We start from the raw sequence: 21,027 nt of genomic DNA, 5'->3' as shown, positions 1-21,027 counted from the left end.
GTCTTCTAGAATGCGGGCCGGAAGGGGTCGGCCGCAACACAGAAGCAACGCCCGGCAGGAGCAGCTTCGGTCTGGGCCGCGGTCGTGGCCAAGGCTCACCGCACGCCCGGCAGCCACTTCACTCCAGAAAGCTATTTACTGCACAGACGACACTGTCCTTGTGCAGCCAACCCTCCTGGTCACGACCACGGCCACGGTGTCCGGACTCCCCCAGGGACAGCGCTCACTCTGCCCTGGGCACTGCAGGGCAGGGACGGGGCCAGTGTGAGTGTGTGTGGGGGAGGGGGTGGCGCTGAGGCCAGAGAACCGTCCCCCACTTCCCGGGGATCCGCCAAGGACGGGGAAGCAGCCCATGTGAATCTGGGTAAAAGTCAAAGACAACCGGCCTCTGACCCGAGAGGATCCGAAACCACGCAGGGCGGAAAGTCAGACAAACCACAAAGCCCTCGGACATCAGGCGAAACCCCAGACCTGGGGTTCTGGCGAGATCCTGAAGGACCCCGAGCACCAGGCAGAGATGTCCGCAGTGGGCAGCCACCGGGGGAGGGCGGAGTGTACAGGCGGCCACCCCACCCTCCAGGGGCCCTGTGGGGACTGCTAGGGCGGGAGCAGCCAGCCCACAGGGAAGCTGCCCAGAACACCTGGCCCAGCCTCCCCACGCAAATGGACAGGTGGAGTGGTGGAGTCTCCCATCGTGGAGATGGGGCTGGCCCGGGGGGCCGTCTCCCTGCTCCCTCCCAGGGGAACTGGGATCCTGACGACACGGAAATGCAGTCCCCTGCAGGCTCGCTCAGCTCGGAGGGGTGCACTGGGACAAACGGGGGAGCTGGTGGGGACCTCTGGCTACTCGTGGCTATAGAAACACCCAGAAAATTCAGCGGCAGCCACACCAGCCCTCCTGCCACAAAGCTATGCCTCGGGCACGACCACAGGCAGAGCTGGGTATTCCTGGACAGCTGGACCCTGAGAGGTGGCAGGGGGGACACTGTCCTTCAGACGGTGGATGGAGGAGCAGGTACACTCACTCACCGGTGCTGCCAGTCAAAGGTCAAAGGATGAGGCCGGAAAGTGACCAGGGGCAGGACCAAGGGGGCACTTCCGGGCTGGCCCAGCCCAGCGTGGAGCCCTTACTTGGGCCCGGGGGAGCGACAAGAGGGGGCAGGAATGTCCCAGCTCTGCAGGAGCCTGGAGCACTGAGCAGGGCTGGGAGGAGGGTGCGGACTGGAGGGTGTGCGGGGAGGGAATCCTGCCGCAGGTCCTGGGAGGACAGGAGCGTCAGTGCCACTGAGGGCGGCCGGCCAGCGAGACCCCATCTCAGCAGGGGGGGCCGGGAGGGGGCGGGGCGGGGCCGCTTCTGCCTTGGCCTCAGCTGGGATGCGCCATCCCCACCAGCAACAAAGTGGCCTTCGAATCAGCCTCCTGAAGGGATGGTGCGGGCTCACTTTCTTGTACCCCTGAGGAGGGGGCTTCCAAGGCCCTGGGGGTGCCCTGGTGTTTCACTCCAGCCCCAAATCCCCCCGCGCCATCCGGCACAGTGCTGGGGGTCACGTGAGCTCTGTTTTCCAGGTGGAGCGCAGAGGTGAAGGGGCACGAGGCCCCCCAGCCAGAAAGGCAGAGCTAGGTCCCAAACAAGGGGTCCGCCCCACACCGGATTCCCGCCCCCTAAACCATCCAGACAGTTCTGCAGAGACGGGGGCCGAGGGCAGGCGGCTGGGCCAGCCTCCACGGGCACGCTGACCGGCGGCCACCCGGCAGCCAGCTCTCCAGGCCTCAGGAAACAGGATCCACATGGGCCCCGCGGCTTCAGTGACAGACAGAGCCAACTGCCTCCTTCTGTGGGCTGGGGAGGGGGCCTCAGGGCGCCTGCCAGGGGCCCCAGGGCAGGGCGGGCAGGCGGGTGGGAAGGGGGGCACCCCCTGCTGGGCCCCGCAGGCCACCACTTCCCGCCCACGCACACGCCCTGCCCAGGCGGGAAGCAATGCCACCGCAGCTGCCGCCCAAGGGGCCTCTGCCCACAGCGAGGCGGCCCCAACCAGGGCCCCTGAGCCCTGGGTCTACACGGCACCCGCTCTCTCGAGAGCAAGGGACCAGCCTGGCGAGCTCAGTCCAAGCAAACGTCCAGGCTGGAGCGTCACCCTAAGGCAGCTGAGGCCGCGGTCCCCTTCCCGACAGCCCCCGATTCTCTCGGGGCTGTGCCCACTGCACCTCCATGACCCCCCCTCCAGGAGACTTCCTTTCTTGCCAAAATGTCAACCTCACACGGGGACCCAAGACACCCACCAGAGGGGCACCTCTGGCCCTGCTCACCCACGGGGGACTGGGCCAGCCATCTTCCCACTGTGAGGCCCCGCCCCGTCTTTCACCTCCCCCCAAGAAAAACCAACAGAAACACAAAGAAACAGTCCCAGCGGTGCCTCCTGTGGGGCATGAAGCCCCCAGGGGACCAGGGGACAGCCTCTCCTCCCCAGGCCCGCCTTCTACCCCCCACTCCCAGCTCTTGGAAACAGCTCTGGCCCAGGCGGCCTGTGGGGCCCCGGGAACCTGGTGTTCCTCTGAGGGAGCCCAGCAGCCACTTACATGGCCCACCCCATGGGCACCTCCTGAGGGGAGGCCAGGCCAGCAGCTGCACTGAACGGGCCCCTCCTCGGGGAGGAAGGGGGCAGAGACCCCCAGCTCAAAGGAGAACTTCCTCAGGTGAGTGAGGGCAGTGCGACCAGCAGCTGAACTTTGCCCTAGAGAGGGAAAAGGACATCCCCCTTTGGGTCGGGTGGTCTCGCTCATGGGGGTCCGGCCCCATGAGCACCAAGGCCCCACCCAGCCCGGGCACCTTCTAGAAGCTCAGACTGGCCTGGTGCCGGAAGCTGCCCACAGGGCTGGTCCAATCGATCACAGGAGGGGGCCGGCCGGTGGCAGAGCCCCTCCCCCTGGAGGGCCTGACAAGCGGCGAACTCAAGACTTCACCGTGTGCGGCTTCACAAAGCACCACCACCCCGGGCTGTCTGGGCCACACGCCCCACTGCACAGAGAACCCAGAAAGGCCACTGCCACCCACGATGGGCCCTGAACCGAAACCACCCCACGCCAAGCCTAGATGCCCCCCAGCACTTGCCTTTCCTCCCCAAACCTGTCCCCCCCGGGATGGCAGAGGGCCAGGGGCTGGGACCTCCTGAGCTTCTGGCTGCCCCCTCATCGTGAAGACCAGGGACCTAGAGCACCTGCCGTCCAGACCTCACCTGCACAGAGTCCCAGCCATGCTGCCCATCCAAGCGTGTTCCCAGGTGTCGCCCGGCACTGGTGGCAACCCCAAGGAGGAGAGAAACACCGTGTTCCAAACCTGCCCGAGGAAATGGCTGTCCCCACCAGGCCTCCGTCCTCCTGCCAGGCGTCACCCTTGGACCCCTGGCAGTGGCCCTCGGGAGGCCCCTCACCCACCGCCCCACTGAAGAGCTGAGACAGGAGACCTAGAGAAGAGCCCGGGTCCTGGGAGACGCGCGCAGTGGGCGGGAGGCCACTGCCCCCACCTGATGTCAAGGGCAGCGGCCCTGCCCACCCCTCACTTCAGCTGCCTGTCAGGATCAACAGCGTGATGCGGGGGCCAGCTAGTGAGCCCAGAGCAGGACCCAGGACGGCCCCGCCCTCAGCAAATCAGGGTCTTTGTTAGGCTCTCATGCCCGCCCCCCACAGTCAAGGACCCCAGGTGTCCACACTTTTCCAGAACAGGTGCCCATTCACTCCTGCCTACGAGGCAGGCTGCCTGGAGCCCTAAAGCGAGAACGCACAAGCCCCAAGCACAGAGGAGCCCCAGGGAGCCCCACCCTGCCACCCACCACTGCCAATGTCATGGGCTCCCGGGGCTGGGCACCCACCTGCCCGTCACGGAGAGCACTGCCCACCAGTGCCCAGGTGTCCACTACGGCCCGCGGTGCTTGTGTGAACCAAGCAACTCCCGCAGGCTTTACTCACTGTCCCCTTCTGACCCTCGGTCAGCCTGCATGGGGAGGGGGCCGTCCACCATCCCAACATGGCAGTCACACCGTCACGCGTGTCTCCCCACCCCAAACCCACAAACAGCCTGGCTAGGCCGTCCTGGAGGCAGCTAACATGTTAGAGGGAGTGCGGGCCTCATCGCGAGTTCGCAGCCAGCAGAGACCCAGGTCTTGACACCCGGCTCCTGGCAGTGGGCTGGCACCAAGGGTGACCGGTCAGCCTTCCCAAAACAGGCCCTCCAGGGCCCTGGCTCCAGACGGTTCAGTACCTGTGACATGGGTGCCCCCACTCCAGCCCCGCCAGCCCTCTCTTCATTATCACTTCTGGAAATGGTGCCATGCCAGTTACCAAGCCCAGCTGGAAAAGGCCTTTCCCAAACCCCTCACTGACTCCTGGGGGCTGTCCCAACACTTCTGGGGCCCGTGGCGAGGAGGGAGGGGGGCTAGATTGAGAACTGACTCTCTTACAGTGTAGGTGAAAGCTGGCAACAGAAACACTCGGCCCCGGGACCTGGAGCGGCAGAGCCCAGAGCCTCTGGCCACAGCCCCGGTTCCCAGCGGCTCGGTCGCCACCCGCGTGGAGGAGCCAGGCTTTGGATGCAAGCCACCAACCGGGAACAATCCTGAAACGTGACTCTGCCTTAAGAGCCCCATGCTGCCTGATGGCGGGAGCAGGGGGGCAGGCACCCAAGGGCTTCATGCCCATGGGGATGCCGAGAAGGTTCGAGGTGCCAGTCCCCACCCGGGCCGTGACCAGCACCCCTGACCCAAACACCTGTTGATCTCTTCTTCTGGAATGAGAAGGCAGAGCCTCGGGCGGGTCCCCGACATCCGAGTTTCTAGAAGGCCAGCATGTGACAAGGAGAGAGCTGCTTTCTGCCTCCATCCACCGGTTTCCTTTCGAAGGAAGAACGCTTCGGCCGGATGCCCGCCTCCTGACACGCAACACGCGAACGGGCGGCCGGCCTGCGTGTACAGCAGAGTCCCGTCCGCCACAGTCGGTTGGGCAGACAACACAGGAGGACCAGGCCACTTAGCGACCCACAGTACTGAGCCCAGGACTCGACTGCCCCAAAGCCAGGACACCTGCAGAGTGGCCTCAGGCAAGTTCCCAGCTGCAGTCATGCGGGTGGGGGGTGGGGGGTGTGCTGTGAGTCTGGGGCAGCCACCCCTCGCCCACCCCAGCCCATGGACAGACCCGCAGCAGAACGCTGCTCTCCTTAAGAGAACAGGGCTGCAGCAGGGGACAGAAAGCCAGACAGACACGGCGGCTCCGCACCGAGGCAGAGCCCCATCCGTCTTGTGCCAAGCTCCCCGCTCCAAGGGCTGCGGGGCCAGTGCTCCCAGGGGGCATGCTCTGCCACCGAGCACCAGTACGCGGCCGCGCACCTCACCGCAGCCTCACACAGGGCTCCGGCAGCTGGCAACTGGCCCGTCTGGAGGAAGAGGCGCAGGAAGGAGACAAGCTGGGCGGTTTGCTTTCGCTCCCCCTCCCCCCCACTTTCGCTTTCTTCCTGTCCCGGCTCAGTGAGTCCAAGGCGGGAGCAGAATGTTTACAAACTCCTTCCCTTATTCGAAGCTCACTTCGGAAGCACACGTGAGCTCTTGCCGAAAAAAAGCAATCATTCTACTTTCAAAAAAAAAAAAAACAAAACCAAACAAACATCGCAAAGCTGCTGAGTGTCCAGCCCAGAAAGCGTTTTAAAGCCCTCCCCTCAGACGCCCCGTGGGGGGCTGGGACTGGATCTAAGCCAGGAGGAGCTGCTCAGAGGTGGGTTTCCAGACACCCAGAGCGGAGGCAGTGGGCACCCAAGTCACCAGAGAGCTCAGAGAGAAAGCCCTCGCCCCCTCCTGGCACGGCCTCCTCCTGCTCGTCACTCCGCGTGCCCAATCTTTCCTGATCTGTAACCACTAGCACACATCAAGGCCTCGACACAGAACAAGGCAAACACAGACCTTTATTTGCAAATGAGAGGCCCACGAGCAGGGCCGCGGGGGAGGGGCGGGGAAGGAGTCCGGGACTCCTGCCGGCTGACCCTTGCAGGGAGTTCAGACCTTTTCCTGACCAGCCCCCTCCCCCGAAAGCCAAAAATAATCACCCCAGAAAAATGCCGTGCCAGGCTACCTGGCAGAGGTTTCGGTCTTCCCAGGGCCACTGTGTGGACCCAGGTCCAGCAGCCCCATTTCAAAGGAAAGAGCAAGGCTGAGGACCTGCAAATCGGCAGAAAAGTTTCCCGCTGGTCCTGGGGGGAAGGGAGGGCTAGAGCCGGAAGGAGAGGGGACCCTCCAGCCAGGTAGTGTGCCCACTGATACGCGTCCCCCGGTTAACACGGGAGAGGGCCCAGTTATGCACGCCCCGGCAGAAAGCTTTCGGCCAAAACCAAGGGTTGCAGGGCACTAGGGGCTGGGCACGACGGGGGGAACTCACGAGACAAACCACGAGATGCGCCCAGGTGGGCCTCGTAGCGGGCCCCGTTCAATGCCCCCACTTTTTTCTTTCCAAAACTACCCATGGCGCCGAGGGAAAGGAGGCCGAGAGAGGCCTCCGCCCGGCCCTGTCCTCATAAGAGCAACCGGTGGGAAGAGAGGACCCGCCTCTCCGGAGCCCGCAGCTTTATTCACGGGGAGCCCACCGGGAACACAGGGACATTCGAGGTTCGGGGTGAGCACTTCTCCCCGATGGGCTTGTAACACGCTGTGACGCCGGTGCCCACCCCGTGTTCTTCCCGCTCCAACTCGACCTCGCCCGCATTAAGCGCTTTTTCTGGCTGATTGCAAAACGGGAACCGCGTCTCCTCCCGGCCTGGCTGCAACGACCCCGCGAAGCGGCTCAAAGTCGGCGCCGGGCCCCTGGCTCTGGGAGGGAGCTGCGCCCACGCCACGCCGCCGGCTCCGGGGCGGCCGCCCAGGCCCGCGCCCGGCGTCGCCCCCCGCCCCGGCCGCGGAGAGCGGCGACAGCCCCAGCGCGAGCCCCGCGGCGGCCGGGAGCGAGGGCGGGCGGGACGCGCGCGAGAAAAGTGGCGGCGGAGCGCACGGCGCGGCCCGGGACGCGCCGCGCTCCTTCCCCGCCGCGTCCTCCCCGATTTCCCCCTCCAAAAGATGGCGGGCAGAGGAAAGGGGGGAAAAGGAATCCCTTCCGAGAGGCAGAGCGCGCGGGAGGCCGGCTGACGCGGGACTGGCGGGCCGTGCCAACTCCGGGCTGCGCGCCCCGGCCGCGGCGACGCCCCCGAGCCCGGGACGCGGGCGGCGGAGAGGCAGCGGGCGGAGGGGAGGGGGCCCGGGCGGCCGCCGCCGCGCTTTGTTGCATCGTGGCCGCGCACAAAGGCGGCGGCGGCGGCCCGGGCGCCGGGCTCCCCGGACGCGCCGGCGGCCTGTGCGGGGTGCAGGGGGCCGCGCTGCCCGGCCCGCCCGGCCCGCCGCCGCCCGCGCAGCCCGCAGCCCCGCGCGCGCAAGGAAGCAAGAGAAAGGCGTACTTGGCCTCGGCGGCTCCGGCGGCCGTCCCCTCCCGGCCCGCGCGGCCGGCTCCTCTTTGGCTCGCCGGCCCCGGCAGCATAATAGACGCGCCGGAGCCGAGCAGGGCTCATGCGCTGCGCCGCGGCGCCTGGCGGGAGTCGTAGTCCGCGGCCGGGACCGCGCCGGGCCGGCCCAGGGGAGCCCGCGGCGCGCGAACTACATGTCCCGGCCCGCCGGCGCCGCGCCCCGCCCCGCGCGCCCCCGCCCGCCGCCCTCCCGCCCCGTCGACCCGGCCGCGAGCGGGCCCAGCCCGGGGGGCGCGCGGGGGCGGAGCGCCCGCCCACCTCCCCGACGCGCAGACGAGGCCGGGACCGCGGGCGGCCCTCCCTCCCGCGCGGGGGGTGGGCGCCTCGGGCGAATCTCCCTGTGCCCCTGGGAGGCGTGGAAAAGGTAGGAGCGCCGCCAGCGACCGCCCGCCCGCCGCCACCCGCCCCGGGAGACCCCGCAGCCGGAGGCGGGGGCCCGCCCAGGAGCCCCCGGCCGCGCACGGCCAGGGCGGCGCGCACCTGCCGGGCGCCCGTGTTTGTAAACAAACCGCGCGCCTAATTAGCCTAGCGGGGGCGCGCGCGGGAGGGCAGGGGCGGGGCGTCGGGGCGCGCGCAGGGGCGGCCCCGCCCGGGGAGGAGCCGTGCTCGGCCGCGCCCTCATCTACCCGCCTCCCTCTGCGCCGCACTCCGCCCGCCTTCCTGACCACAGGGAGCCCGGGCCGGGGGCCGAGTCTCGGAACTGGCGGGGAGCAGGGGATATCCCCGTTTCCGCCCGGAGACCTCGCCCCCAGCCTTAGTTTCCCCATCTGCCCCAATGGGGCAGGAATGAGCTCAAAGGTCTCTAGCCTGACAGCCCAGGCGTAGGCCACAAAGGTAAAAACGAGGACTCCAGCCCTTTTTCTGTAATTCGAAAGGCTCGGCTCGTCGACACGTTTAGACTCTTCTTTGGGTGGCAATTCCTCGGGTGTATACATAACTAAAGTTTTGTCCGTCTGTAACTTAAGGTGGATTCGCGCTGTGTACATCAGATCCCCCCCTCCCGATAAAAATGTCAGAAACAAAACAAACAAGTTTTCCTCCGTGCACGCCGAACCTGGTGGAGTTTCCTCGTGTGGGCCGGACCCATCCCAAGCCCCTGGGTCCCTGGGTTTATTTGAGATTGGACAAGAGCTCCATTGCCGAAATGCACACGTCTTTACGATGGGAGGAGGGTCGGTGCCAGGCCGGCCCGCCCAGGCCAGGTGGACCCACGCCCCAGGCTTCCAGGTGATGAGAGAGGCTCTGGGAGGTGAAGTGACTTGCTCTGAGTCACAACCAATATGTAGGAGAGGAGATGTCAAAGCCCGGGGTCCTGGGAAACACTTTGCTGGAGAAGCCCAAACCTTCCTCAGCCTCCCCACAGCATCTGGGATGTCTTGCAGACCCTGCCGAGGCTCTAGGGCAGGGCTCAGGCTGGGGAAGACCTTTGCCTCTTCAGGTTCCAGGGGAGAGAAGGTCAGGCAAGGTGAGGGTCTACAGATGGTCCCTTGGAGCCATCGTCCTGGCTGCATCTGTCCCCGAGCCCCAGTGTGGGAACCCGGCTTACAGGCTTCTGTTTCACTTCCAAGGCTTTGCCCCGGTCCTGCTGTCTGGGTCTCACCCTCTTGGACACCCTGAGCCCTCTGCCCATCAGGATGATCCACCTCACATCCCCCGAGGCCAAGAGCCTCTCCACCTGCTCTTGACCTTGCAGAAGCTGGTCCTGGCCAGCCAGCCTGTCAGGGCTGCTGGACCAAATGCCCAGGACCCTGATGACACTCCTTGGGCCTCCTACTGATCAGAGAAGTCCCCCGTGGCAGCATGGCAGGAACCTGGACCCTCCCTGGGGACCTGGCTCTGAAAGAAGGGCCCAGGTCTCGCCTCTCCGTTCCCCACGCCCATGGGTCCTGCTTGTCCACTCGTGCAGTGGGCTGAAACTCCCCGCAGCCGGAAAAGTCTGAGGAGCAATGTGACAGACACTTGAACTTGGGCATCTTGGCCTCTGGCCCACCACTCCTCAGGCTCAGTGCAGGGGCCCCTCCCTCGGACCTCTGGGGAAGCAGGGGTGCCTTAGGAAGGGACTCAGGTGACCCTGACTGTGCCCACAACCACTGGCCACCATTCCTTCCCTTCCCAGGCTCTTGGATACCATTTCAATACCATTGAGGTTGGGCCCCCAGCAGCTGCTGAGTGCCCGGAGTGGAGTCACTTAATCTCCCCAACCAGGGTCTCCTCATCTGTCAAGGGGGACAAAAATAGGACCTGCCGCCCCGACTGAGGGAGGCAAAGGGGTGCGTGTGAGAGGCCAGGCACATGGCCCCCCCTTGGCCGGGGCTCACAGCTCTGCCCTGATCTCTCACTCACCGGGCTTGTTTACTGGCTTCTGGCTTCCAGAGTGGCAGCCCCATGTGAGCCAGGCTTTGTGTCCCCAGGGCCTGCAACGGATTTGGCACCCCCTAGGTGCTCAAGCTACTTCCTGAATGGGTCGGTTTTCTCTGCAGTGCACCTGTCCCACCTTCCAGCCTCCAGCTGCAAACCTCAGTGCAGCCAGACCTCTGCCGGCTAAAGCAGCTGCTCTGTTCATCCCCAGAAGACACCCTGCAGGAGGCCTTAAAGCTTGCACTTGGCCTTAAACCCATGCTCAGGCCAGAACAGGGCCTGGGGCCTCAGCTGCCTCCCCCTCCCTGGTGAAGTCTTCATCCACCATGCCCCTGAAAGCACAGAGCAGTTATGTTACTGCATTATAGTTTATAGTCTCTGAAAAGTTTACTTATCCTGAGTCCTTCCCCAGGAGACTGATCAGCTCTCAGAACAGCTAAAGAAAAAAAAGAAGCGTTTCTGTCTCCACCACACAAAGACAGGCCACAGAGACCTCTAGAGGGTAGGAAGCAGAGGTTTCTAATTATATAATCATTTACTGACCACTTACTGTGTGCTGGGCACTGTGTCAAGAGCTTTACATACATAATTTCGCCCGAATCCCCAAACAACTCTGTGAGGTGGGGATTATCATACCTTCTTTACAGATGAATATGGAGGCACGGTACGGTTAAATTGCTAGCATGAACCATGCTTTGGACGCAGATGGGGTTCACATTTCACCTGCAAAGTACATTCCAGGAGTCCGCGTTTTGGTAGGGGAGATGGGCATATTTGAAGAGGCAACCGCCCACATCCGAGTTCATTAACTGATTTTCTCAGGTGTGGGGAGCCCCGGAGGGGGGATGGAACTTGGCGATGAGCCTTCTCACTTCCTCGTTTTCCTGCCCCCAGAGTAGATCACGCACACAGGAGTGATAGCAAAGTCCTTAAATGCACGGAGCGGAAAGGTCTCAAGTGTGAACAGAGAGGCTGGGCCACGCCGCAGCCGCGTGAATGTGGTCTCAGAGGCGAGAAGACAGGCGGTGGCCTGCCAGAGCCCCAGCCTACTCGTCTGTAAAATGGGGGTAGTAAACACCTGCCTTGGCGGATCATTGTGGGGAGAGAGGAGGTGAAAGCTGTCATTCGTTAGATCGCGTGTGCATGCTTTCCTTCGTTCACTTCAGGGGTACGGACGGGAGGGGCGGTGGCCTGCACTCCCAGTCCCTGGCGCCGCAGATACGACAGGGAGCAAGACAAAGTACCAGGCGTCATGGGGCCGACATGCTACTGGGGACACACAGACTGTCATAAATAAACTATGCAGCATGCCCGATGATGCTCAGTGCTATGGAAGAAAATCAAGCCAGGGAAGAAGCTGGGGAGCTCGGCTTTGTGGTCACGGCAGCTAAATATAGGAACTAGGATTGCGAGTGATTTCGGTTTATTTTTTATTCTTAATCTTTTTTTCTCCCATGGCAAACACATATCACTATGTGATGAAAAACTTGAGTTTTGATTGGAGAAACTCCTCGGATCCCTGCTCAAATTTTAGGTGCTCCTGTCACTCCTGAGATGCTGATGGTTTAAAAGATGACGATGCCAGCCCCTCCCGGCTTTGCTACCCCCAGGAAAGCTTTCTCCACTGATGGCCTGTCTGCATCCCCTCCCCATGCTCCCTGCTTCTGGGATGAAACCCCAAGACTATAAAATAAATGTTTAATATGACTGAAGACATAAAATAAAATTTTAAAAAAGACCAACGAAAAATTTGGAAGTTTAAAAAAATCCTAGAACTTTTAGAAATTAAAAATATAGGCTACACAGAAATTTAAAATTCAGAGGAAGAAATAAATAGTGGCTTAGACAAAGCTGAGGAGAAAATTAGTTCCCCAAAAGATAGATCTGAGAAAATCAATCAGATGAAGCTCAGAGAAAGAGATGGAAAATATCTAAATTGGAAAATTCAGTTAAGAAACAGGAGAGAGGTATTACACCATCCTTGTAATAGGAACTAATAGAATTAAGTAGAGGAGGAGAAGAAATTTTGTGACAGATAATAGGTGAAACTTTAACAAAGTAGATGGAAGAAACGAATCCTTGGACCCAGGAAACACAAGTCACAAGTATAAATACAAGACACTCCAAACCTAAATGTCTCAGAAAAAAATGGAAAAAAACAAAAAAACCTACCAAAGACAAAAAGATCTGCAAAGCAATTGGCTGAGGTGAAGTCAGCAAAAAAACAGCTGATTAAAGAACTCCAAGGGCCCATAACTCCACAGAAACAGCAAGTAAACTGGCAAAACCTGTCAGAGTAAATTTGATCTGAACTCTAGAAACTAGTCAAAGGTTTACAGAAACCAGGAAAACTGACTGCTCAGTGGACCGCTAACCTAATCAAACAGACACTTCAATGGCCACACACAACAGAGAATCCTGGCTTTATAAAATTAGCTCAGAAAAGCCACTAAATACACAACAGCAACCACACGTAGATGCGGCATCGACAAAGCCTGGGGAGGTGGGGATAATCTGATTTCCGGAGGCGCTACATTATAATATTCACGATGTCCAGTTTTCATTAAAAAGAGGCATGCAAACAAACAAAAAAAAAGTTGAGACATGCAAAGAAACAAGAAAGTATGGCCCATATACAGAAAAAAAAATTAAAAAAAAGAACTTAGTAGATTCTATCTCTTAGGAAGCCCAAACATTGGACTTACTAAACAAAGACTTTAAGTCAACTTTTTAAAATATGCTCTCAAGAGCTAAAGAAAACCATGGACAAAGAACTAAAGGAGCCAAGAGCATGATACCTCACCGCACAGAGACAAAACTGACGAAAAAGAAACCAAATAGAAATTATGGAGTTGAAAAGAACAATACCTAAAATAAAAAATTCACTAGAGGGGTTCCACAGCACATTTGAGCAAGCCTAAGAAACCATCAGAGAACTTAAAAAATCAGTCAATTGAGATTGTCCAGTTGGCGGAATGGTGGAAACAATTGAGCACGGCGTAGGAGACCTTCGGGACACTATTAAGCATACTGAGATATGCGCAATGGGAGTCACAGACGAGGAGGAGAGAGAGAATGGGGAAGAAAGACTATTTTAAGAAATAAAGGCCCAACATTTCCCAAATTCGATTAAAGACATTAATCTACATACCCAAGAACTCCAAAACTTTACCCAAAGTCGGATAAACTCAAAGAGAGCTCTACGTTATAATCAAAACATTGAAAGATGAAGACCAGGGAGGATCCTGAAAGCAGGGAGAAGCGACCCATCACTTACAGGGCTCCTCAGTAAGATTTGCGGCTTGTTGTCAGAAACCGTGGAGGCCAGAAAGCAGCAGGATGACATAGTCAGAATGCCGAAAGAGAAAAAAAAGCCCTGTCAACCAAGAATTCCGTACAAAGCAAAACTATCCTCGGTAAAGAGGGAGATACTAAGACAGCCCCAGATAAACAAAAACTGTGTTGCTGGTCGACCTGCCCTTTAAGAAATGCTAACCAGAGTCCTTCAGGTTGAAATGAATAGACATCAGATAGCACTTAAATCCACGTGACGAAATAAAGAACGGTAAAAATAACCACATAGGTAAATATAAAAGTCAGTGCTAATATATTTTTGGTTGGCGACATCTCTTCCCTGCCCCTCGTATGACTTCAAAGATAACGGCATAAAATGATAATTATAAATCTATGTCAATGGATATACAACGTATAAAGATTTAATCTGTAACAAAAATAACTGTGAGGAAAGGATGGCCCCATGTAGGAGCAAAGGTTTTTGTATACTATTAAAACAAGTCTAAGGTAATTTACTATAAATTAAGGTGTTAATTCTAATCTCTAGGGCAACTAATAAGAAAATTACATACTTATAGTAAAGGAAGAAAATGGTACAGTGAAATGGTACAAGTGCTTCTGCGTAAGTAATTACATGAAATGTCAAATGGATTAAATTAATTATAAGGCAGTAATCGACAGAACATATAAACAAATAAACAAACAGACAAAAACCAGGATCTAATTATATGCAGTCTACAAGACACTCACTTTAGCACAAAATAAACAAAGAACACAAAAAGATATTAAACGGTAACCCAAAGAGAGGGCATGTCTATACTAGTATCACACGAAATAGACTTTAAGACAAAAATTGTTATAAGAGACCGACACAGTCTATAATGAAGGGCTCGATACATCAAGAACATACAATAATAATAAACATGTACGCACAAAACAACAGAGCCCCAAAACGAATGATGCAAAATCGAACAGAATCGGAGGGAGAAATAAGTTCAGTAGTAATAGTTGGAGACTTCAATACCCCACTTGCAGTAACTAGACAGAAGGTCAGCGAGGCAGTAGATGACCTGAGTAGCACATTAAAGCAACTGGACCTAACTGATGTGTGCAGATCGCTCCAGCCAACAGTGGCAGAATTCAAATTCTTCTCAAGCGCACAGGGAACATCCTCTTGGACAGACTACGTGTTAGGCCACAAAACAAGCCTCGATAACTTTAAAAGATTAAAATCCTACAAAGTATCTCTTCTGACCACAACAGAGTGAAGGAAGAAGTCAATAACAGAAAGAGAATTTGAAAATTAGACAACATGCTTTTAAACAACCGATGGGTCCAAGAAGACATCGTCAGGGAAATTGGAAAAATACAAGACGAATGCAAAGAAAATCCAAACATACCAAAACTTGGGCGCAGCGAGGCGGTGCTCAGAAAGTCGCAGTCACAAACAACTATTAAGAAAGAGGGAATATCTCAGGTCAACAACCTAAACTTCCACCTAAAGGAACTAGGAAAGGGGCAAACTAAACTCAAAGCAAGCAACAGGGAGGAAACAATCAGGATTAGGACGGAGATAAATAAAACAAAAATGTGAGAAAACAATAGACCCAACTAAACTAAAAGTTCTTTTTTTGGAGAGGAGGGAAAAAGCAATAAAACTGGTAAGTCTTTAGCTAGATCGACCTAGAGAGAAAGAGAGAGAAGGCTCATATTACCAGGATCAGGAATGAACGTGGGGTGTTGCTATCGACCTCACAGAAGCAGAAAGGCCTGTGGGAGAACACGGGGGAGAACCGTGTGCCGACACATTAGATCATCTAGGTGAAACGGGCACATTCCTAGCAACCTACAAACTACCAAACCTTGACGGGAAGAGACGTAAATCCGAATAAACCTGTAGTGAGCAAGGAGATTGAATCAGTAATCACAAACTTCCATCGACGTTCAGCCCAGTCACCCAATGGCTTCACTGGTGAATTCTATCAAGTCCTTCAAAGGAGAATTAACAGCATTCCTTCCTAATCACTCCCCCAAATGGAGAACTGTTTCCTTATTTATGCGATCGTTGTTACCTTCATACCAAAGCCCACGAAGAGGTCCTGAGAAAGACACCCCTGCATCCTATTTCCCATCCCCCGGGTGCCCTGTGACAGCGACGTCCCTTCTGGAGCCTTCGCTGCTTCAGATTCTCGCTTCCTCGCGTCCCGCGCAGCGCTCTGCTTTACGGAAATTGCGTCACCGGCTCCTCCCTCCTCCACGTGCCGCCAGTGACCTTCCACCGCACGCCGTCCGCAGCTCCCTCGCTGCGTGGTGGCTGCAGACCGTTCCCGTATCCGACGTGCCCCTCGGGATGGACGTTCGGGCTGTCTGGTGACTGTATCCGTACGCGTCACGCAGCCACGGGCCTCGGGCAGCTCCAGAGTCTGCAGCCCTCGCTGAAGGGCTCCCGGCGGGAAATCCTGCAGGGCCTGGGTTCTGAATGGGTGCTGAGGTCCGACCCGCCGTCCATTCGGTTTCAGAAACCACTGCTTCTGTTATTCACTTGGCCTCCTTGCTTTCCTAGTCCCTGGCCCTTTGGGACCACTCACATCCCGCCTCTTCTGCCCCGGATACGATGGAGCGGGCCCCACTTTCCAGCCTGCCCCCCGCCGCCCCAAACAAGCCCGCAGCGGGGCGCGCCTGCCCCCTCTACCTGCGCCCTCTGCCTGTGGGCTCCAGGCTCAGGCCCAGGGGCTGGGCCTGGCGGGCCAGCACTCCAGCCTCGCATTCTGTCCCCCAAGGTCAGGCTCCCACGGGAAGGCAGCTGGCCAAGATCAGGCCACTGGAGAGTCTGGGAGAAGCCTGTTCCACCTTATCTGCAAATGTTGGCCCTCAGCTGCTCTGAGCGGGGGAGGGGGAGAATTTAAAGATGGAAGATGGAGGGAGGGGAAAGGCAGAGGAGGGGAGCCAGGGATGGAGGGAGCACCCCAGCAGCTGGCTGAGCCAGGCCCGAGGCCTCTGGTCACTGGTTCCCCTGGGTCAGCTTTTCTATTTCAGGCCGGTTGCTCCTCAGTTAGGGAGTTCGCAGTGGACCGTGGGAACCCAGCCAGGAGGGGCTGGTCTGCCTCCCTCCCTGGCCCTTCCGCAGCCCCGTGGGCTCCCCCCGGTGCCAGGTGAGGGATGCCCCCCAGGCCGACACGCTCCCTTGTGTCCCCAAAATGAACGTTCCCCCCTCTTGAGCCAGTTGGGGTGCTCTCTGATCCTATCTCACAGAAACAATTCAGTCCTAAAAGCCCGGAAGTGACCCCAATGCGCAGCAAGGACCCACGGACAGCTGTGGGGGGGGATGGAGCGTGCTGCGTGGGGGGACGTGGGGCCCCCCGGAGAAGCCGTCAGCGGAGAGGCTGGCTGTGATCAGTTCCTGCATGTGGGAATGTGGAAACGGTGTCTGCCAACAGACGAGGGCCCTGTGGCTGGAGGGACACGCGGGGGGACACGCGGGGGGACAGCAGGGAAGCCCCAGCTCAGTCCCACGTGTGTGGCCTTGGGCAGGTCACCGAGGCCCTCTGAGCCTCTGCTTTTCTCATCTGCACAACTCAGAATAGCTTAGAGCCACGTTTGGGATTTCAGGTGACTGCGTTCAAAGCCCTGTAGCAAGTGAAAGGCACACAGTAGGTGCTCAGGAAGGACAGCTGCAGTGGTTTTGAATAACAAGCACGAACGGAAGTGGTCTGACTGACAGGGCGGCACAGGTGGAACACCAGCAGCCAGATTTATATTCCTTAAAAATGCCCCCGTGAACCACTGTTACACAACCCCCCTCCACCGCCCCGTCCCTCAAAAATCTAAAGCCTTTGGAAAAAAAAAAACCTTTGGCCTTTTGGGCCTCTGATTTCCACCTGCCAGTCACAGGAGCTGTTTCCTCCTCACTGGTTGGGATTGTCCCTAAGCAGGGGGATAAGTCCAGGCCGGCAGGCGGGGCGGCGAAGGGATTTGCAGACCGGAACAGGTGGGGCCCAGCTTGGGAGGTAGGAGTTGCATTCCAGGGATTCCTGCTGGGAGACCGGCCCCGACCGGCCCCAGGCCTGACTGTCGCCCGGAGGGGGCCGTCCCTGAGACTCCCAGGCCTGGAGTCCGGTGGAGGCTGAGGGCAGGCGGATTGAGTTGTGGGGACTGAGAAGCAAGTTAGGGTAGTTTTAAATCCAACAGGAAATGGAAGTGAACATTCCAGGATTCATTCATTGGGAGGGTCTTTATTAAGCACCCACTGTATGCCCCTCCGGCAGGCGCTATGGCCTGGACAGGCCGTCCCTGCTCCCGTGGGCTCACGGTCGTGAGGGGGGTGGACAAACGAACAGACCCTGGTGAGGGCCAAGGTGCTGGCAGGGATGGCAAGGGAAGAGACAGAGGTATGTGGGGCGGGAGAAATGTGTCCAGGGCCGAGCCTGGGGACCTTGAGGAAGGGACTGACTGGGAGCAGGGCTGAGGGACTGCTGGGGACGAGGGCTTTCAGTTCTAAAATGGAACAGTGCCAGGTAAACTGGACCATTGGCCACCTTAGGGTGGAGCATCCTAGAGGGGTCACCTTAGAGAAAGTGGCCTGGACGGTAGGTGGGGTGATGAAGGGAAACCAGGCTGGGGTGCCCGCCAGCAGGCGGGTCGGGGGAAGGAAGCGAAGGGACAGGGTCAGGTCCATGGGGGAGGGATCCGCACTGGGCAGAGGCCGTGGGAGGAGAGGGTTCAAATTCGGAGAATCCCGCAGCCCATGACAAGAGCTGACGCGTTCTTCCTGTCTAACCTGCTTTCCCGCACCTGGGAAGCTGAGGCCAGGGGAGACAGACAGGGATGGTGGCAAAGGTAGGACCAGAAATAGCTCTCTGGATACCGGGGCTGAGAGCGGCCACCTGACTCGGGTTAGCTGAGGGCCCAGTGTCCGTGAGGAGGCGTGGGGAAGGGAGAGCAGAGCCTGAGGAGCGGAAAATGGGGAGGTGAGTCTCCCGAATCAGCTGCCCCAGCGAAGGTACCAGAAGAAAAGGAACTTAGCACAAACCCCACTGACCTGGGCCGGTGGGAGCCTCGGGGTGTTCGGGCAGTGTCAGCAGCCCCGGAATGGTGGTCCAGTAGGGGGAGCTGTCCAGTCTGGAAATCTGGTGAGCAGCTCCTGGCAGCCCTGGGTGCTAGGCATCCCCTCTGTCCCTCCCTCGTCTTCCAAGACCCTCCCTCATCAACTGCCATCGGAATCCAAAGCTGTGGGCTCGGCCATTAAAGGGCCAGTGCTCTCCACCCAGCTGCTGCCCACTGTGGGGAGCACCACAGCGTTTCTGCCACGTGGGCTGTTCCTCTGCCGCCTCCTGGCACGCCCTCTTGAGTTTGGCGGTCCACTGTCTCTGACGAAATACTTATCATCGGGTGAGTAAGTATGGCTTTTCGAAAGCTTCAAGTTCTATAAGAAGGTAACAGTCTTAAATTAAGCTGTGCTACTACCATAGACCCTAACTGTTCCTGTTGACATAAGCCGCCCTCATTTTTCAAGAGCAGGATTTTCTAGTGGCTTTTTTGCTTTATTAATTTATTCTCTTCCATTGCCCGCTCTTCACTTGCTATCTATGGATTCTCTTCCTATGTATTTGTCCCATATGTGTATGGTATCTAATATTCACCAATGGTACTTTTATCTATCTATCATCTATCATTCATACCTATCATCAGTAATATTTTATCATCTATTCCATCTAATTTGCATTTATTTGAGCCCATATCTATCTATGTATCATGTATCGGCTATGTATCTATTTAGACATTCCATTTGGTATTCATTCTATCTACCTAACGCAATTTTGTAGTAGTAATTTCATTCCATTCATTCATGCATTCATTTTATTCAATTTACTCTACTATCATTTTATTATTATTTCATTCCATTCATCTATCTATCTATCTTATCATCTATCTAGTATCTATCTAGACCAGAGTAAGGCCGCTAATATGAGGGGGGGGTCAGCTTTTCTATGTAATTCGGTGGGAGCGGTGGGAGTGCAGACCTCTGCCTTGAGCCAGTACTGACTTCCGCAGTCGTGCCTACTGCCTGTGGCTTCTCAACCTCTCCCAGCCTCTGTTTCTTCATTACAAAAAGGAAGAAAGGCACCACTTCGCAGGCTGGGCGTGAATAACAAACTTACTGGACAACTGAACACAGAGGTGCACCTCTTCCTCTTCTCCTCCCCGGCCGCCTGCCAAGAGCACTGTGATGAGGAGCCCAACCCAGCTCAACCAGGAGACACAGGGAGAAGATGCAGGCCAGGAAAATGGAGCCAGGAAGACAGAGTTTGGGGATCAGAGGAAGAAGGACTGTCGGCTGGGCTGGGGGAGGGGTGCCCTACAGAGGAGAGCCTGGAGGACGGACCTGGTTGAGCAGGGAGGGTGCCCAGGGTGGCTCACGTTGTCTGGTTGATGGAACAGCCTTGGGAAATGTGCTTATAAAAATCGTTCACGGAAACAGTTTATTTTACCAATTAGCTCCCCTTGGCCAAAACGCAGTTGATGTTTTTTAAAAAAAATCTCCAACATGTTTTTCTTTTCTCTGTAGTTTTTATTCTCTCTTCCATCTGTGATTTTTCTGAGCCTGAGGACATTTTGGGAGCGATATAAAAGGATTTAAAACTTAGACGAGTTTTTAAAGTTTTTGTTAAATTGCTTTACTTGCTGTGTTATTGGTTTCAGGGTTCTAGCTATGGCTGCAGGGGTGGATTGCATACACAATCAACAAAGTTAGAACGTTTTCTCATTTTCTCTGAAAGTTTCTAATCTCCTGTGTCCCTTGTCAACCAACTTACCTGGTTGAGTTCTTAGTTCTGGGTCAGGGGCTCCTGCTCCACCTGGAGGGCTGGAGCTCTGGAAGTACTTTTCATTTGCGGCTGGGACCTGGGGTGCGCAGGTTGGGGGTGGCGCTAGGCTAGAGGGAAAGGCTGGTCCCGTAAACTCAGCTGGCAAAGTTTGGATTTGGACCGCGGGCAATGGGAAGCCAGCTCTAGGGCTGGGTTTCAGAAGTTCTGACTGTGCCTCAGAGAGGTTTGAAAAGGCCCATTGCGAGGCAGAACCGGGGCGGCAGGTGGGTGCAGATGCGCGTTTTTCTTCCTGGTTTGGTGACCTTCATAGTCACTGCCTCAGGCTCCGGAGCACCAGGCCCACAGTGAGTAGGTTTCCTGGGCACAGAGATCCACACCGCACCATGCTGGGGCCAGACCGGGACTTTGCCGCCCTTGTATCCTCCTCGAGAGGGTGGCTTCGGACCCGCTGTCAGTCTTTGGCTCCTGTGTCTGCGACAACCACACACCTTACTTATCCGGGCATTTCCAGTGTTCTGTCCTTTCCTTTACAGTTTCCTGTGTCAGAGTTCCCGTTTTTAATTGGAATTAGGAGACTGCATGTTATTCTACCCAGGGCCCGGGTTGGGGCGGAGGTGGCCATGACCACCTCCGACTCTAAGAAGCCCCACGTGGGGAGCAGAAGCGGGGCAGCGGGGTGATAACGCGCAGGACATAGGGCCAGAACGGCGGTTCCAGGGGCTCCTTACGCCTTCCTCTTTGGTCCTCCCCTTCCACATTTGTAACTGGAGGTGATGATACCTGTCTGTGACATCACTTTGCAGACAGCGGAGCAGCCTGCATGCAGTGACTATTCGTATTGGCTCTCCGTGTTGGGGGCTCAGGAGGTAAGCAGGTGCGGGTTCTCTGCTGGAGGGGCGGGAAGACCACCAACCAGGCAGCCGGTCCTGCGGGAGAGCTGGTGGGCGGAGCTCCTTTCGGAGCTCAGGGTCCTCGCTTCAAAGTAGGAAGGTAAGGATCCCTGTTTACTGAGGTGTCTAGGGCATT

At 57.3% G+C, this 21,027-nt stretch overlaps 2 protein-coding genes across 3 annotated transcripts in view; one reads left to right on the top strand and one right to left on the bottom strand.

Moving 5' to 3' along the window:
- Nucleotides 1-7,604, bottom strand: part of BRD3 (bromodomain containing 3) — a 30,024-nt gene extending 22,420 nt beyond the window's left edge. The window contains exon 1 of one of the 2 annotated variants that reach the window (XM_039867602.1): nt 7,460-7,604. The gene's annotated coding sequence lies outside the window, so the exon portion shown is untranslated. The remainder of the gene's footprint in view (nt 1-7,459) is intronic. The other variant, XM_039867599.1, reaches the window with a different exon arrangement.
- Nucleotides 7,605-17,447: 9,843 nt separating this feature from the next.
- On the top strand, nt 17,448-19,820 carry LOC120606418 (uncharacterized). Its single transcript, XM_039867610.1, has 3 exons — nt 17,448-17,520; nt 18,131-18,565; nt 19,266-19,820. The coding sequence occupies exons 1-3, from the start codon at nt 17,448-17,450 to the stop codon at nt 19,565-19,567; spliced, it is 810 nt and encodes a 269-aa protein (XP_039723544.1). The 3' UTR covers nt 19,568-19,820.
- Nucleotides 19,821-21,027: the final 1,207 nt, after the last annotated feature.

This window comes from Pteropus medius, unplaced genomic scaffold, assembly GCF_902729225.1.
Source record: "Pteropus medius unplaced genomic scaffold, Ma_sr-lr_union100, whole genome shotgun sequence".
In the NCBI taxonomy this organism is placed as follows: Eukaryota; Metazoa; Chordata; class Mammalia; order Chiroptera; family Pteropodidae; genus Pteropus; species Pteropus medius.
This window is presented reverse-complemented; position numbering and strand designations above follow the sequence as displayed.